At 47.4% G+C, this 15,280-nt stretch overlaps 6 protein-coding genes across 6 annotated transcripts; 2 read left to right on the top strand and 4 right to left on the bottom strand.

The window, feature by feature from the left end:
- Nucleotides 1–88: 88 nt before the first annotated feature.
- Nucleotides 89–4,119, bottom strand: HD556DRAFT_1304116 (SNF2 family N-terminal domain-containing protein; the record flags this gene model as incomplete). Its single annotated transcript, XM_041299651.1, has 10 exons — nt 89–407; nt 462–664; nt 726–845; nt 899–1,336; nt 1,391–1,558; nt 1,610–1,744; nt 1,793–2,024; nt 2,079–2,163; nt 2,214–4,014; nt 4,075–4,119. 10 exons carry the CDS (start codon nt 4,117–4,119, stop codon nt 89–91), a joined length of 3,546 nt encoding a protein of 1,181 aa, XP_041165760.1.
- A 1,247-nt stretch (nt 4,120–5,366) lies between these two features.
- On the top strand, nt 5,367–6,886 carry HD556DRAFT_1332880 (mitochondrial carrier). Its single transcript, XM_041301824.1, has 5 exons — nt 5,367–5,669; nt 5,719–5,746; nt 5,798–5,969; nt 6,040–6,462; nt 6,516–6,886. The coding sequence occupies exons 1-5, from the start codon at nt 5,460–5,462 to the stop codon at nt 6,649–6,651; spliced, it is 969 nt and encodes a 322-aa protein (XP_041165759.1). The 5' UTR covers nt 5,367–5,459; the 3' UTR covers nt 6,652–6,886.
- Nucleotides 6,887–7,044: 158 nt separating this feature from the next.
- Nucleotides 7,045–8,665, bottom strand: HD556DRAFT_1332876 (uncharacterized protein). Its single transcript, XM_041301823.1, has 4 exons — nt 8,340–8,665; nt 8,086–8,291; nt 7,944–8,026; nt 7,045–7,884 (listed from the first exon to the last, which is right to left on the bottom strand). Exons 1-4 carry the CDS (start codon nt 8,591–8,593, stop codon nt 7,210–7,212), a joined length of 1,218 nt encoding a protein of 405 aa, XP_041165758.1. The 5' UTR covers nt 8,594–8,665; the 3' UTR covers nt 7,045–7,209.
- Nucleotides 8,666–11,632, bottom strand: HD556DRAFT_1332872 (uncharacterized protein). The gene is made up of 14 exons (XM_041301822.1): nt 11,598–11,632; nt 11,466–11,545; nt 11,087–11,416; nt 10,655–11,024; nt 10,562–10,604; nt 10,414–10,507; nt 10,221–10,353; nt 9,976–10,174; nt 9,743–9,922; nt 9,523–9,687; nt 9,357–9,465; nt 9,246–9,302; nt 9,024–9,184; nt 8,666–8,973 (listed from the first exon to the last, which is right to left on the bottom strand). Exons 3-14 carry the CDS (start codon nt 11,185–11,187, stop codon nt 8,753–8,755), a joined length of 1,833 nt encoding a protein of 610 aa, XP_041165757.1. The 5' UTR covers nt 11,188–11,416; nt 11,466–11,545; nt 11,598–11,632; the 3' UTR covers nt 8,666–8,752.
- HD556DRAFT_1332861 (glycosyltransferase family 1 protein) lies at nt 11,554–13,213 on the top strand. The gene is made up of 6 exons (XM_041301821.1): nt 11,554–11,958; nt 12,017–12,171; nt 12,227–12,454; nt 12,529–12,629; nt 12,679–13,129; nt 13,180–13,213. Exons 1-5 carry the CDS (start codon nt 11,799–11,801, stop codon nt 12,746–12,748), a joined length of 714 nt encoding a protein of 237 aa, XP_041165756.1. The 5' UTR covers nt 11,554–11,798; the 3' UTR covers nt 12,749–13,129; nt 13,180–13,213.
- On the bottom strand, nt 13,076–14,150 carry HD556DRAFT_1332855 (uncharacterized protein). Its single transcript, XM_041301820.1, has 5 exons — nt 14,069–14,150; nt 13,964–14,017; nt 13,700–13,909; nt 13,541–13,649; nt 13,076–13,486 (listed from the first exon to the last, which is right to left on the bottom strand). Exons 1-5 carry the CDS (start codon nt 14,081–14,083, stop codon nt 13,182–13,184), a joined length of 693 nt encoding a protein of 230 aa, XP_041165755.1. The 5' UTR covers nt 14,084–14,150; the 3' UTR covers nt 13,076–13,181.
- Between the last annotated feature and the right edge of the window lie 1,130 nt (nt 14,151–15,280).

Raw genomic sequence — 15,280 nt, 5'->3', positions numbered from 1 at the left:
ATCTACATACCACACCATAATCAAGATGGTAAACGATAAGCAAAAAAGCACTAACAAATGCAAAGGCAACGGAGCATATTGATAATCATTAAGAGGACGGTGCGGGTATTTGTCCAGGTCCGATGGAAGCACCATCTTGTCTTTCCAATTGCCTCCTTAACTGGCCCATGAGTGACTTCTTAACCTCCTTTTCCTGTTTGCTGGCCCCCTTGTCGCCGTCGCCTTCCTCACTTTCTCCTGCCACCGCTTCGTCGAGAGCCAGTTTAGTTTCCCCAAGTCTGAGCATATCTTCTTCAATCGTCCCGCGACTGATGAGCTTCACAACATCTACATCTCGCTTTTGGCCAATGCGATAAGCGCGGTCTTGTGCCTGCCGATCATTGTGGGGATTAAAGTCCTGGTCGAACCTTTGGGAGGATGAGCAACTCGTCGCGTATACACTGATGATGTAGATCACTTACATGACAACGACACTTGCAGCTGTCAAGTTAATACCCATACCACCCGCCTTCGTTGACAGGAGGAATACAGGTATCGACGCATCTTCGGTGAACTCATCCACAAGCGTTTGCCGCACATCTACGGCAGTGGAGCCAGTCAGAATTAGATATTTAATGTCCTTCAGCTTCAAAATCGCTTGAAGAATGTCTAGTATCTGTGTGAACTATACGGGGCTTATCAGCATGGTACCTCTTAAATTGATTGTTGAAGCAGTAGGAACGAACCTGAGAGAATATTAGAATCTTTCGTTCTGCCTTCCTATAGTCCTCGAGCAATCGCAACAGAACCGATATCTTCCCAGCGTTAAGATAGCAGTTTTGATCCTGGAGAAATTTTCGCGTCGACTGCACAGCGTGAGTACGGTGCATCCGCATCAACAAAGTAGATTAACCCTAACCTTATAGCCCTGGCAGAAAAACTGAAGCTCTGCGTCGGTCATGACTTCCATATCCTCTTTGACATACTCGAAGACTGCGCCTCGCTTCTTGAATTCTGGCTCCTTGAGCAGTTGTTTCGCTATTGAAGTCAACGCCTGATCATCGAACAGCTTGCGGAATAACATAGGATGTGAGGCTGCCTTGCGTAAATCCATGAGCACGTTGGAGCTGTTTTCCAGGTATTTGTCTTTGGCACGATGATTGGCTTTCGCCTTCTTTTTGACAGCTTTGCCATTCGTGACTGGAGTCGTTGTACCTGATGCATCGGGGGTAGGACCTTCTGCGTCCAATATCGTTTTTCGCGAGCGTTGCAAAGCGTCGTGGTATATCGATCGCTGTATATCGGTCATATCGCACCATTCTATCCGCTCGGTCTTTAGCGGAAGGTCCTTTAGAACCTGTAATAAAAAGAAGGTTACGCATCAAGCATGATGATAGCGTCATAAACTTACCTGATCCTTGCGCCGTCGAAGGACAAACGGCGTCATCATCTTCTTAGCTCTTGAAATACGCTCCTGAGAAAGTAATGTAACCTTAGCATCACCCTTCGTTTTGAAGATCGCTCGCAAGATCTCTAGCTTTTCCGAGAGCATACCCGGAAGGATGAAGTTCATCAATGACTAGACAGTTGATGTGAAGTTGAACTGAGCAGGTCGAAAGACTAGGCTCACCACTAACTCTTGAAGGTTGTTCTGCAAAGGAGTGCCCGTTAAAAGGAGTCGCCATTTTGCTTCAAATTTGAGTAATGCCTGATAACGCTGGGACTGGAAATTCTTCAAGACGTGTCCCTCGTCGAAAACGATAGTCTGGTCACATGTAAAAATTCGGATGATATAGAGCGAATATTGACTTACGTCCCACTCCATTTTCCTGAAAAACTTGCGGTCCTTGTCGTCACCTTGTGCAAGGTTGTAAGTGGTGATTAGCACCTCCCACCCCGTACCATTCTTGCTTGATCCCCGCCGTGTGTCTATCAGCATCTGTCGCAAGTTTGCTCGCTCCTCTTTGCCAGCATAGAAAGTTTGCACTGATATCGAAGGTGCGAACCGAGCGAACTCTCGACACCAGTTTTCCAGCGTTGACGATCTGCAAGAAAACGGTATCAAAGCTAGTACACCATTAAGGAACGATTAAGCATACGGCACAATGACAAGATGCGGGCCAAAGTTTCCACGTTCCTTGAGCAGAGCGAAGAAACTGATGACTTGTATGGTCTTTCCGAGACCTGGGTACTCTCGTGAGCGTCCTTGCTGTTCAAACCGAGGGAGCACAAACCCATTTCATCGGCCAGAATACAGCTATGTTTTTTCCGATAGAGCAAAAACAGCCAATTGATCCCAAGAAGCTGATAGTCCTTAAGCGTTATGCCTTCCGCAATCATTGAGGGTTGAGATGAGATGAAGCCCTTGGATGCAGCATCGTTTGATATTTTCAATGCACGTAGACTCAACGAGCCTTCCTCAATTTGGTCCAGGGCTAGTGACGCTTCCTTCCCTTTGCCTTTGCTTAACGAATCTTCCGTAGTCCAAGTCGCAATAGCGGCGCGCAAAGTCGAACCAATTCTCTCGCACTCTTCAAGGATGCCATCAACAGTGTCATAGCCTTGAAGGATCTCCTGGCAGTCTTCGAACATGCGGGGGCTGATTCCAGATGGTCCTGCCTTTTTCTTGCCTTGGTTAAGTTTGGTGTTGAGGTCCGCTATTGAAGAGTAAGGCCGAAGCTCGATGATCTTCTGTGCTTGCTCTGGGGTGCAACCTTTTGTGATCTTAGCAGCTGCACTTGATAGAGATAGCAATAGAAAAGATTTACCAGTTAATTCCTGAATAGCGTCTGCATTGGCCTGGTTGAAATACTCAAACGCTGCCCTCTCCCGAGAAATTTCTCCATTCTGCCGACTTCGTGGAAGCTCCTCCTCGCTTTCACTGGCCTCGGCCTCGTCGTCGGAGAGGATCAACTTCTTTGGTCGCTTGCGGCGTGGGGCCATGATGGCAGGTGTGGATGGGGATGCAGGTGACATAGCTCTGGATATAGGGATGTTGGGAATCGCAGGGGACCGTGTGGTATCTAATGTAGCTCTGTTAGCATAGATGGATGATTTCTTGGCCTTCTCCCGGAGAGCAGCGCGCTGAGTTTTGGTAGCTTCATCGACCTCTTCCACTCTCCCGGTATTCTCGACAGTAGGTGGTTCTGGCGCTGGCATAGACGGTGCTTTCATGGCGATGGCAGAATTAGATGGAGTAGATATGGATTGGGGCTTCCATGACGAATCGGAGAGGAGCAAGGATGCCTTGTTGTCATTCCCATTAGCTTCATTCCAAGCAGCCTTGAGGGTAGCTAGGTCATGACCAGGGTGCGAAAGCTGGAATACAGTGAACACATATGAGTCAGTGTGGTCTGGGCGCTGGCCACGAACGATCCGCTTCGAGGGTCCTTCCAGTGATGACCTGACGTCCAGCATCGATTCATCTGACGAGTGCGACTGCCTTTCTGCATTCACATTCTGTTTTCGCCTTTGCCCTGGATGTTGAATATCTGGAGAGCCAGGGGTTACCATCCCGAGCGGTAGAGAGTCAGAGGGTGTTCCGCGATTTATACGCTTTCTCGGTGGACCTTCATCCCCAAAACTTTCAACTTCCGATAACGGTCTCACATCTCCAGCCCATGGACGCGACTGACGCGTGAATGACGCGTGAGCAGAAGCACCACCGTGGACAAACCCACTTGATGAGGACAGGACGTCGGGCACGGCTGAGGGACCGGACTGACCCCACAGATTGGGATGATTAGGGCCAGTCGTTGAGGAACTACCTTGAGCGTACTGGAGATGATGTGGTCGGTAAGGCTGATGATAACTTGCATCTTGAGGTAGAGGGCTAGAATTGGGGACGAGGACTATGCCTCGTGACGGAGTCGCTGGAGGATGGTATCGCGCTGGTGCCGTAGCATCTCGGGACTGCGGAGGAGGGACAAAGGAAGGATGAGCGACGTTGCTGGTAGCTGCTGAGGAGTTAATAGCTTCAGATCCATCTTTGTTGGGCTTCTTCTGGAACCTTAGTCCGCCAACTGCAGTCGTCTTCTGTAGAAATGACGGGCGCTTTGTGAGAAAACGATACAAAAAGCTGAGCTCTCAACTAACTCTACTGCTTGTGACGTCGTCGACAGACATCGACGACGACGACATACTGAGTTATATAAATTTTTGAGAGAGGATGAGAACCCAAAGGACTTTAAAGTTGTTGCCTACAAGTTGGTGGGAGGCAAATCGGATGTACGCCATTTACCCGTAACGTCGGAGAGTCAATGGATGTGGCACAAGAAAACTATATTTCCACTAGATAATAGACATGAAAAGCCAAAGGCTGTACAAAAGATAGGTGCATGGTATGTAAGGACGCTGAAGCCGTCGCGTGGATGGGGGAGTAAAGACTTGCACGGTCACGGAACACATACTGCGTCGGTAGAAGGTGCATGCACATAAAGCAAAAGTGTCCACCGTCGATCCTGTCAAAAGGACCGGAGTAAGATGTGGTGATACCGTGGGCACGCCGGCTTCTCGACAGACGCAGCGGGGAGGTAAATAGTAACACTCGTCTCTGGTATTCGGAAACTAAAAGTCGACGATGGAAAACAAATTTGAAAGATTTATTATCAGATATGAACTACACATGAAGATGTAAGAGCCTGCACGTAGAGGTGACGACGCACATAGAGAAGAGTTTAGCACATAGTGATGTGTGGCACAAATACTCAGAATCGATCAACGGATCATGGGTAGATCAAGATCGCACAGTTCCATGTCCCGAACACCAAGTGCCAATTAAACTTTGAACTTGATCATATCAAGTTCCTTGCAAAGGAATATCTGCTTCAAACTGTAAGTTTGATTGAAAGAAACAAAGGATCTACTCACTTCAACCGAGGGATGATAATGCGTATCAGTATTGAATGACCAACATCCAAATGATCATTTATCAAGAGATGGGATCTAGCGAGACCCAGCGAGACTCAGTATGCAGATGGAGGAGAATACAGCCCAGCAATCGCACTCATGAAAAGCCCAAACAGTTTGTGATCCCATAAAAAAGCCCACAAGAGAGACAGTCCTGCTATAGGACTCAAAATAGGCCCATTTGGAAGTTACAACAATGGCAGCAAAGCCTGGGAACTTCCGGGGGGAAAATCAGACAACATAGAAAACTGGTTGAACCTAGGAACTCGCTGAAGTGTCTGAAAAATTCGAAAGATCACCAACAAGTTAACATGAGCCACTCAAATACGTTTCAAAGAAGAAGAAAAAACATAAAATTAAGAGGGGCAAGTGAACTGTAGATGCCTTTATTGAAGGTAGAGGGACGGTAAGAGATGGTGGTGGTTCGAGTTCAAGATGGTTATCACCCAAATTACCACTTTGGCTGTGTCAAGGCACTTGCCGAACTCCCAGGACTGCGCACGCCTCAGCACCGGCGCCCAAGTGTTTCTCTCCTTATTTCTTGTTTTATTTCCCTCCTTACTGCACCTATCATGCTTGAATTTTTCGATATGATGACGTTGTTAGGGTCAGTGGCCGTGTCACTGGCCATCTTGGTCCCATTAGCTGGCACATTGGTGCGCTTTAGAGCACACTACAATCCAAAGGGTCTGCAACTTGATGCAGAGGGCGGTGTGCAGCCCCATACTGGCCCAGTCATCTCATCCTTCTTTTCAATGCTGAAAAGGGTACATAGAATCGAGGTAGGCATTCCCGCATATTCAGATAACCGGCGCTCTGACAATCTTGTAGGGTTGGCCAGGGCTATACAAGGGATTAAGTATGAGTTTAACATAATATTATCATGCCACATCTGACGCATGTCGCCTAGTGCCCTCGTTGTTGTCAACTCTCGTCATCACCTTCTTCTTGATGATGTTTTTGAGCGACAGTAATCTTCGCCATGGAACATACAGTGCCCCTGATGCAGGCGTTGTCGGCATACTTGTCTACAGCATTTTCGCCATGCTTGTTTCTCTTCCTCAGGTAATCATCACAAACCGGTTAGTTCATTCTATTCGGCTCGTTTGACACCGACATTTTGAACTAATTTACAATGACCCGGCTTCTTAGTGCAATTACAACGCCACACAAGTTACCGTACTTCAATCCAATTTATTCACTCCGTGTTCTATTGACGCCCACGGAACGTCGGAGACCCTGGATTCTCTATCTCACTCCCGGTCTCCTTGCCGCCCAAGTCACCCACATCGCCTACATTGTTCTTGGTCTGCGATCAATGCGGCAGCTTCTTCTCCCAGAACTCGCGAACCCAGGCATACCTCGCATAGAAGAAATTTCCCCCGTCAAACTCGTCATATTCCTAGTCATCACGCTTCTGAGCACAACCATCCTCACCCCATTGGAAGTTATTTCCATCAGACTTTCTATCCAACGGAACCACGCAGCCCCTGAATTCAACTCCATCTCACAAGAGGAGGAAGGGGATGCCGATGAAGCAACGGAGTACGCTGGTGTGGAAGAGGATGTCATCGGGTATGTAATGTTACCACGTTTTTGTTACCTGCTATAACAATTCATAATTCTAGCCTGAGAACCGAGAGGGAGCCATATGTCAGCTTGATTGATTGTGGGAAGAGGATTATCGAAGAGGAAGGCTGGGGCGCGTTGTATCGTGCATGGTGGTTGACGACATTGGGCAGTCTGGGCGGTGCATTGTCATAAACATGCCGAACTCCTCCCCCCCTTCTCCTCAATGGACCACATCTCCATTCGCGAATGCGCCTTTCAACCCGGAAACACACTATGCATATTGTATTACCGTTGTACTCGGTCACCTCCTGTTAATTTCATTTGTCGGCTGCCCGCATTATATTTGAATCATGTATTCGATGGGTGCGGCATGGTCCGATTGATTTCACGTTGCATACAACACTGTTGACTGACAGCGAACGAGGAAGAGCTATTGATTGGGACGCAACCTAGGAGTGTACAGGTCACTAGATGCACTAAGCTTGAGGCAGATGTAGATGTAAATAAGTGCTACCTGACACTTTTCATGGGTGTCAACATCCATCTCGTGCAGACCTCCAGTTTGCCTGCAACCTATTTGCACACAGAAGCTGGAATGATACTGTTTCACGAATTATGTACTATAGGCCAGAGACTACCTTCGCTAACACGGCGTACAACAAGCTATTACTATAATTGGTATTACCCCAGGGCAGGAACAACGATTGTCCTACCGCCAGCCCCATTATGCTGGCCCATCTCCCTACTTGATTATTCTCCAGGCGAGCCATCCGTATGTGATGAGGCCGCGGTGTCGGACGTAACTACAGACGAAGGCTGCCCCCCTGTCGTCGAACTAGCGTTCCCTTGCCCAGAAGTTGTACCCCTCGACATCATAGTATTCAATAAATATGCCAGCCCGCTCACTTGCGGCGACTGTAGTAGTGACACATTTATCTCTAGACTCAAAATTGTTCCATTGGAAGTAGACCCCCGTAGCACAGCTGGCGGCTGCGGCTGATCTGCGGGCGGGAGAGAAGTAGCAGGAATCGGCACTATTCCGAGAGCGTGTAAGGCGGGCAACGAACTAACGGGAAGCTGTACCGGAATTGCAGTAGAAGCCGATGTTGTAGTGGGAGCGGCCGAGGGAGCTGATGTGGGCGTCGAGTAAAAACTCGAATTTGTAGTCCCTTGAGAGGTATTGGTATATGGTTGAGTGAATGCGTATGGGTACGTGCGATAGTACTGGGTTTGCGAGGCTTGAGGATAATAGGTTGAACGAAAGGAACTGACAGTAACATTGGCTGCGATGCGCTTTTCACGCTGTGACGCGTCTAGTTCGTTCCGTGCGTTGCGTAACTCTGTGCTGACAGATGATGTCTCTGCCCGTTCGTACTCCACCACAGCTTGAGCTAGCACGTATCCTTGATCATCTGGAGAAGGGCGCTAAGTATGACATAGTAAAGAGTCAGGAAATGAAAGTCCGTTAGACAGAAAGAACAAACCATGCCGGACTTTATTTTGGCGCGTCGAAATCGCGACTCAAGTTTCCTCAGTCGACGGTGACATTCCAGGGCAAATTCAGTGTCTATGACAAGCAAAATAAGGAACTCTACCACCATGAAGTAAGCGACAGTGTTTTCCTACCTTCAATTTCATCTCGGATCGTATCGCGGGCCTTCCCCTTTCCTTTCGCACGTCTCCTTTCTGTAACGATCCTCAGATCTTCTTCTGGTTGTTGCAGGACGTGATAGGGAAGAAGCCGATGGACAACGTCTACTGCGTCAACAAAAGGAGAATCCACGTCAGGATTTAGCACTACTGCGTGATCAGCAGCGAGGCACGACGCAAAACTGTCCGGAGCATGAGTAAAGGCCTTTTTATGAATCTCCGAGACATACCCTTCCGCGGTTTCCTTGATCATGCATATGTCCTCGGCCGTTCGATTGTTCAGATAGCTCAGCAGACCAGATGCCCCATTGCTGGTGGATCCGTTTACAATGGGAATGTGTAGAGATGATAGACCTGCGACGAGGTCCTGCGATGAAGAGGAAGAAAAACTTTGAGGTGACGTATCATTTGATGACGAAGTAGCTGCGTTAGACGAGTCCTCGACTGGTTTCAGAGAGGAGCTAGAGCCCGGCGCATTCAACATTTTCTTGACTTTGTTGTGTTTGTGATGCTTTGCCTTGTGACAATCCCCGTGACCGCGCGAACAGCAGAATTTAGGGCAAGCCTCTCCGAAGGGGCGATCCATATTTTTTGTGTAATAAAAACATTAGAGAGTAGGTACACTACTTAATCGTCGATTAGTTCAATGACCAGAAGTCTCCTCCGTAATCGGGATGGCTGGTCGTGTGATGAGGACAGATTTGAGCTTCTTCAGCCAATCAGATGCTTGACCAACTTCCTCAGCATTGCTATTTGCGACACGTTCCAGGTAATCCTTAGCAAGCAATAGGTCCCCTCCTGCAATGACCATGTGATGGCGCGCGACGAATATGCTTGACTTAGCATAGTCTTGGACAGGCCGCTCTACAGGACTAAGTTAACTTGATGGAAGCTTGGCCAAGGAAAAAAAAAACCTTCGATACGACAGATTTCCACAACTCGTCGGTGATATGCCGCGGCCTCCGATTGGTCATCCAGTTCCTCATGTAATTTGGCAAGTTTCATATGGATGGTAGTCTCACGGGGATCGGCACCAAGTAAAGCACGCTTCAGACATTCAACGGCCTCCTTTAGTCTGTAGGTATGGTAGCTCTATCAGCGGCCCTTTTTTCCAAGGAACGGGAACAAAAACGAACCTTCCAATTTCTTCGTAACAAGTACCTTGGGCCTGCCACAGACGGACATCATATGGTCTTGGTGAAATGTCAAATTCTTACAACATAAATAGGGCGGCCTCAAAAACTAACCTGAGGGCAGTGGCATGTTGATAATAATACAACGCATATCGGTGCATGCTTAGCAATTCATAAGCCTGGCCAAGACCATACCACGCCCTGTAATCCTTCCGGCTCACATCTCAAAAACAACATATACTTAGCATTCAACCGGTTCAAGTATCAGTGAATTACATACCAACTGCTCGACGATATGCTTCGATGGCAGCATGTGAGTTTTTCATCTCGACGTACTCATGGCCCATCAACGTCCACGCAGACAAATAGGTTCGGTCCAGTTCGGTGGCCCGTCTGAAGTATTTGACTGCTTTCTCGTGTTCTGCGCGGAGAGAGTAATGATTCCCTGCGTTCCAAAAGTCAACACACACGGATGATTGCGGCTTCATATCATGACTGACCAACCAAGCAGCACACTTCCGGTCGATCTTTGTCGAGTTCAAGAAACTCGTGCGCTAGCCTAGAAAGCTTCAGCCGATTGTCGGTGACATAGAGTATATTGGAGTAGATGTCAATATCATCGATACGGTGCGGAGCAATCGCCAGGATTTTTTCAAATTGTTTTTCTGCCTGTCCAAAGTCTTTTTTTTTATCACAATCACATGAAGCACTGGTTCATAAGCAAAGGACCGACCATGCAAATGGTACAAGGCACATGCCCGTAGACTCATGACCCATGCACTGTCACGGAAACAGTCATCCCCAAGAAGACGATCGCACATGGCCAGCTCATTCTCTGATGGACTGTGAAGCTCGTTCATCGTGCGAATTTGAAACATTAAAATGAGGGGATGAGTTGCAGGAAGGGGCAACAGCGGAAGAAGTGCTGTCAACTAACGGCCATCAACAAAGGTATGCTTTGACATGCTCTCAACCAACCTCGTCACCATCGCCCACACAACTGCACAAGAGGGTCCATACCGACCAGTTCCAGTGGTAGCCACTGATGGACCGTATGATGCTTTCAATGGCTTCCTCTCGACGGTTGAGTCGTGATAAGAAAACAGCTTTCCTATAACAATGAAAACAAATATTCTATAAAGATGGCACGAGGAGCCTGAGGTGAACTTACAGGAAAAGAAGCCAGGGATCTGTAGCGTTCTTGACCATATCTAGAAGAGTTGCAAGTAGTCGGTTTATGGGGACGGGGGGTTGTCCTCGAGTATCTACCAATCATAGGTTTCGAAAGGCAATAGAAGATGCCATGAATATAAACTCACTATTTTGTCTGTACCAGTCTCGCTGCGCTTTTCGTTCTGCAGCCTTCAATGAATATATTAGCTGTTGTTGGAATTCAGGGCTTCGTGACAAACCAAGAAACAGCTATACACATAAATAAATTGTGCTTTGGCACTTTTGCAATTCTTCACGGTGAATTCGACTCTTGTGAACTCTTTTGCTGTCATGAAAGCTCGAGCAGCAAATAAGGCAGCTTCATCCTGTATTTCCAACTCGGTTTCTTGGGCACGGACGACAGGGAAGTGTGACGGAAGATGGGACTGGTTTCCAGGAGTAACAGGCATGCATAGTGCAACACTGGCAGCAGGCGATGTATCTGCAAAGGATAACGATGGTCTAGGAGACCGAGAGCATGCAGGAGTAGATGTTGAAAAGGTGGTAAATGCCTCAGAAATCAAAGTGTCACGTTTGTTTGAAGGGATGGCGTAATATAATTCAGAGGACCTAAGAAATACAAAGATCTGAAGTCAGCCCCATCCAACCATCAGCTTCAAAAAAAAAATCACCATTTGGATGCAACTGATAGCCCTCTTTCTGTGCAGTCCTGGATTGACTGCCGCAATTCGGCAACAAGTCTGGCATCCATCAGAGGTACTGGAGGTGTCATGATGCCGCCGGCCGATGTCAACTCGGTTAGAGGCCTGAAGAGATATCTGAGCCGAACCGACCGTCAGGGAAAAGATAGCGAAGGACTGTGCCAAGTTTGTCTGCGAGCTCCTTACGGAACAGACTCGGATATACGGGAAGAGGTAAGGTTCGAGAAAATCTGAAAGAAAGCCAAGAGCAAACTCAAAATGCAAGCTGGAGATAATCGGAGCGCCGTGTAGAGATGAATTCTGGAATGCGAAGATGAGAACTTTGAAGGATCAGATACCGAAATACGACCTTCCCGCTGCTCCCACTTGTGGCATAGTCGGTGACTAGTAACTTGTTAATGTTAATAGTAGGGCCATGCCGCTCCCACGCTTTTACCGGGTAAGTAATCGTTTGGCCTTCAAGTTGTAGTAAGTTACGTGCCGAGTCAACGCCTCCGATCCTTCAACGTTGTCAACTTCAAGTTGAAGCCGAATAGTTGCTTCAGGCTCAACAATCTACGAGATCTTTCCAACTTGAAAGAACCTGCTCCTCGGCCTGGCGGAAATCTATTCGATCTTACCTCCAGTTCCGAGTCGAAGGTCAACGTTCGAACGTTCGGCGTACCATCCTTAGTAGCATTAGATGTGTACCATGTCCAGCTGCACAACAATCCTCGTGTTCCTCTTCCTGTTCTTCTGTATCAGGTTATTTCTTGCCATATTTTCTTACACACGCATCAGGCTCGCCTCGGCAAACCCCAGGCTTCCACAGACCTGCAGCATTGCTATTTTTCTTGGTTCAGGTAAAGTCGAGCATTTATTTACTGGTCCTCCAGGACAGCTTCACTCTGTTGGTTGTAGGGGGGCACACCAGTGAAGCACTGAAGTTGGCTTCTGCGCTTGATTTTGGTCGTTACTCCCCACGGACTTACATAGTCAGCGAAGGCGATACGTTTAGCGCACAAAAAGCTCTTGCCTTGGAGCACATTAAAGCCGCTGATCATGCTTTCTCCGATGTACGGAATATGTCGAAACATTTCAAAGCCTTCGGATCTGATCCATTCAAAACAGGATCAACCGCAATATGAGCTCTTGTTCATACCCCGTGCGCGTCGCGTGCATCAGTCACTGCTTAGTACACCGCCACATGCAGTCAAATCACTACTGGCTTGCATGCGTCTTGTCTCAGTCCGCCCATTGTTCAAGAAAGGAGCATTCCGGCAACCATTTGTAGACCTTCTGATCCTCAATGGCCCGGGAACGTGTGTCATTTTATGCGCAGCGATTTTTCTGAATAGGGTAAGTTCTAGATTTCTTTTAAAGTATGCTTGCATAATTTTGATTCGTGATTTGGAAAATTTGACCCGAATCAGCTTATCGGACTACCTAGCCCACGGGTTATGTACGTTGAGTCTTTCGCCCGTGTCAAATCTCTGTCACTTTCTGGAAAGCTGCTCTATCATTTTACCGATCGGTGAGATCGTCGTGTTATCTCCAGCGAAAATAACTTATTCGCCTTCTAGCTTCGTAGTCCAGTGGCCTGGTCTGGTGCAACCCGGCGGTCGAGAAATTTACCGCGGGTGCCTTGTATGACATATAATAATTGTTATTTAATCGACGGGGCTCATTGTATTCAACTGTGGAGTCACATGTAGTTGTCATGCAGTCATCATTGACAGGTACTTGCTACTCGGCTCTGAGGCTAGGCCTAATTTATGACGTCTGTTCCATTACGACTTTCTCTGACACCGGTTTTTTACGTTCGATTCTTGGACAACGGTGTAACGAAATCGCCGAAGAAAGTTATTGCTTCCTTACTTGCTTGGCAGCGTTGATACACACGTCATTAATCTGTTGCTCACCACATCGACCTCCAATCGTTTCCAGCGTTTCGGTGAGAAGCATTCGGTACCGCAATAATGAAACGCAAGACAACTAGATTCACAGTGTCCACAAGATGAACAATTAATCTACGCCTAGCTGAGCCACGTTTAAGGCATGAGGACAAGGCCAGTTTTACATAGAACTATTTTCTTGTCCAACGATCTTCCCCGTTACTTCCGCCTCTTCTAGATGGGCTAGCACTTCTGCCACGGCCGCCCTCCCTTCTGCTCGGTTCCCACCCACCCCCTCCACCTTCCGTCTTGGCAGGGTGGAGTCTCCTCTCTAGTCTTTGTCCTGCGCGGAGAGACGAAACTAATTCTTTCGAGGCAAGGCGGAGATGCATGAAATTACAAAAACCCCCACGGTTACATTCACCGTTCTCATTTTGGCGACAACACGCTTCCCGGAAATCCGTTACAGGAGAGAGTTCCGCATACAGCGGGCGTCCTGATAGGCACAAGTTAGGTGGGTATCCCGGCCATGAAGAATCCCGTAACCGACCTGCATACCACCGATCATTTAGATTGTCTACAGCTGCTTGTGCCTCGGTTTCCCACTCGTATCGAGCGTAAACATTCCCAATTAAATGGTCCCCGACATTATCGCAAACCTGATGGAGTTAAAACTACCATGAATGTCGGATTGAGGGTAGTTACTTACATGTAATTCCAACAAATGTCCGAATTTTGCTAATTCACAATACAAATCTTCATACACAGCATCAAACCCTTCTTGTAGCTCAGCCTCGGTGAGTTTACAAACAGGATCATGGGCGGGATTGTGGTATACGTTTGGAAGTAAAATCGTTTGCGAAAATGGCGGCCTTATGTGCTTTCTTGAGCATCTGTCGCCATGTCTGCAAGCACCAATCTAACCATTGGTTGTGATCAGCACGACTGTAAGCGACAGTAAATCACAACGTACCTTGTAGTAGAAAGAGCAGTTTACACGATCTTGCTCTGTTCCGAAGATATTTGCCTGGACGGCATTGAAAAATATAACTCATAATGATAAATTATTGACACTTACCAAGTGAGATGCCATGTTTGATGATACGATACTGCTTGGTTCGTTGGAAGGAACGACAAGTGCAACGCGAACTCGAACAGTGATCGCGGAGTCCCAAAACTTCCTGATGAGTAAGCATCATGATATTCACTATTTTAGGTAATGTACCCGGTAAGTGAGCAAATTAGCTTTTAAGCAAGTAATAGGTAGTACGCTCTCGAGGTAGTAGGAAGAGCAATACTCAGCACAGACGCATTGATGTTGCACAGCTGTTCGGATTTGCGCTCAACCCGTGCAGTACGTAGCCATCCGTTCCAACTCGGTGCAATTCTCATCGTGAGTGCGTGACTGCCGCATCGGTAAATGTTGTTCTCCAGACCTTTCTGGGCGATGTTGCGGCTCAAGACGGTGTAGCCCTTTTCCGCTTCGGCTGTTTGTCTTACCAGATACATCCAAAGATATCACCAAAAATCTGCACCAGACTCGATACCAGGAGCCAGTTGACTTTGCTCAGATGATCTGTGATACATTTTCTAATTCTAGCCCAAGCGTTTCATCCTTTCTGATTGGAACTTGTGCTCTCCAAGTCCAAGGGAATATATAGAGCTTCGAGATAAAAGTAGGCTTCTTGATTCCTTGGCATTTACCTTACTGATGGAAAATTATGTTGAATGGAGCTCCGAGTGTCTCTGGCTATGCTAAGATATTCTGACATCAGAAGATAACGCCCAATTTCAAACCTTGAATCTTGAGAAAGGCGATTGCCATCGTTGTCTCCTCGCACGGCCTCGCAGCCGCGTTTGAGATCATTCCACCCCCAGAAGATGTGCGGGGTCTGTCAACTTCCTTGCGGCTCGTGACCTGATTAATTGGTGTATGGGAGTGACGGTTTGACCACTAAGCATATACAAGACTGTAGTTATTGTTTGAATACAATGTAACCGACGGCTGCCCCTTTAGAAAGGACAAATTACAAGGCGTTCACAACTAGATCGCTTATCAGGAGGCTCTGAGAATTTTGTGTTCGGTTTGAGAAATGTTGTTTTATTGTTGGGGAGGGGGTTTCAGGAGACGAATGTATGGGAGGCATGTGATGGCCTTGATACAGATATTTAATACAATTACAGAGATCATATTGCTCGTCAGTGTATTGTACAATGCCCACTACTCTAGTAGTATTAGTCACAGTATGTCAGGGGCCGTTCACAATTCTACACACACGCAAGAATAGCT

Source organism: Suillus plorans, assembly GCF_016647745.1.
Source record: "Suillus plorans strain S12 chromosome Unknown HD556scaffold_5, whole genome shotgun sequence".
Lineage (NCBI taxonomy): Eukaryota > Fungi > Basidiomycota > Agaricomycetes > Boletales > Suillaceae > Suillus > Suillus plorans.
Note: the sequence above shows the minus strand (reverse complement) of the source record. Positions and strands in the feature narration are given on the sequence as shown.

Excerpts from the sequence above, each read along its gene's own strand:
- HD556DRAFT_1332861 (XM_041301821.1), top strand. The coding sequence starts at position 11,799 with ATGTGTACCATGTCCAGCTGCACAACAATCCTCGTGTTCCTCTTCCTG. Across the intron at positions 11,959-12,016 it reads TGCTATTTTTCTTGGTTCAG|GGGGGCACACCAGTGAAGCA; the intron begins GTAAAGTCGAGC and ends TGTTGGTTGTAG. Across the intron at positions 12,630-12,678 it reads CTCTATCATTTTACCGATCG|CTTCGTAGTCCAGTGGCCTG; the intron begins GTGAGATCGTCG and ends TTCGCCTTCTAG.
- HD556DRAFT_1332872 (XM_041301822.1), bottom strand. The coding sequence starts at position 11,187 with ATGACACCTCCAGTACCTCTGATGGATGCCAGACTTGTTGCCGAATTG. Across the intron at positions 11,025-11,086 it reads CTATCAGTTGCATCCAAATG|GTCCTCTGAATTATATTACG; the intron begins GTGATTTTTTTT and ends TGTATTTCTTAG. Across the intron at positions 8,974-9,023 it reads GGAAATCTGTCGTATCGAAG|AGCGGCCTGTCCAAGACTAT; the intron begins GTTTTTTTTTTC and ends TTAGTCCTGTAG.
- HD556DRAFT_1332876 (XM_041301823.1), bottom strand. The coding sequence starts at position 8,593 with ATGTTGAATGCGCCGGGCTCTAGCTCCTCTCTGAAACCAGTCGAGGAC. Across the intron at positions 8,292-8,339 it reads ATCAAGGAAACCGCGGAAGG|TTTTGCGTCGTGCCTCGCTG; the intron begins GTATGTCTCGGA and ends TGCTCCGGACAG. Across the intron at positions 7,885-7,943 it reads CCAAAATAAAGTCCGGCATG|CGCCCTTCTCCAGATGATCA; the intron begins GTTTGTTCTTTC and ends TGTCATACTTAG.
- HD556DRAFT_1332855 (XM_041301820.1), bottom strand. Across the intron at positions 13,910-13,963 it reads ACTGCTCTTTCTACTACAAG|ATTGGTGCTTGCAGACATGG; the intron begins GTACGTTGTGAT and ends ACCAATGGTTAG. Across the intron at positions 13,487-13,540 it reads AAATGATCGGTGGTATGCAG|GACGCCCGCTGTATGCGGAA; the intron begins GTCGGTTACGGG and ends TGTGCCTATCAG.
- HD556DRAFT_1332880 (XM_041301824.1), top strand. The coding sequence starts at position 5,460 with ATGCTTGAATTTTTCGATATGATGACGTTGTTAGGGTCAGTGGCCGTG. Across the intron at positions 5,670-5,718 it reads AAAGGGTACATAGAATCGAG|GGTTGGCCAGGGCTATACAA; the intron begins GTAGGCATTCCC and ends ACAATCTTGTAG. Across the intron at positions 6,463-6,515 it reads GTGGAAGAGGATGTCATCGG|CCTGAGAACCGAGAGGGAGC; the intron begins GTATGTAATGTT and ends TCATAATTCTAG.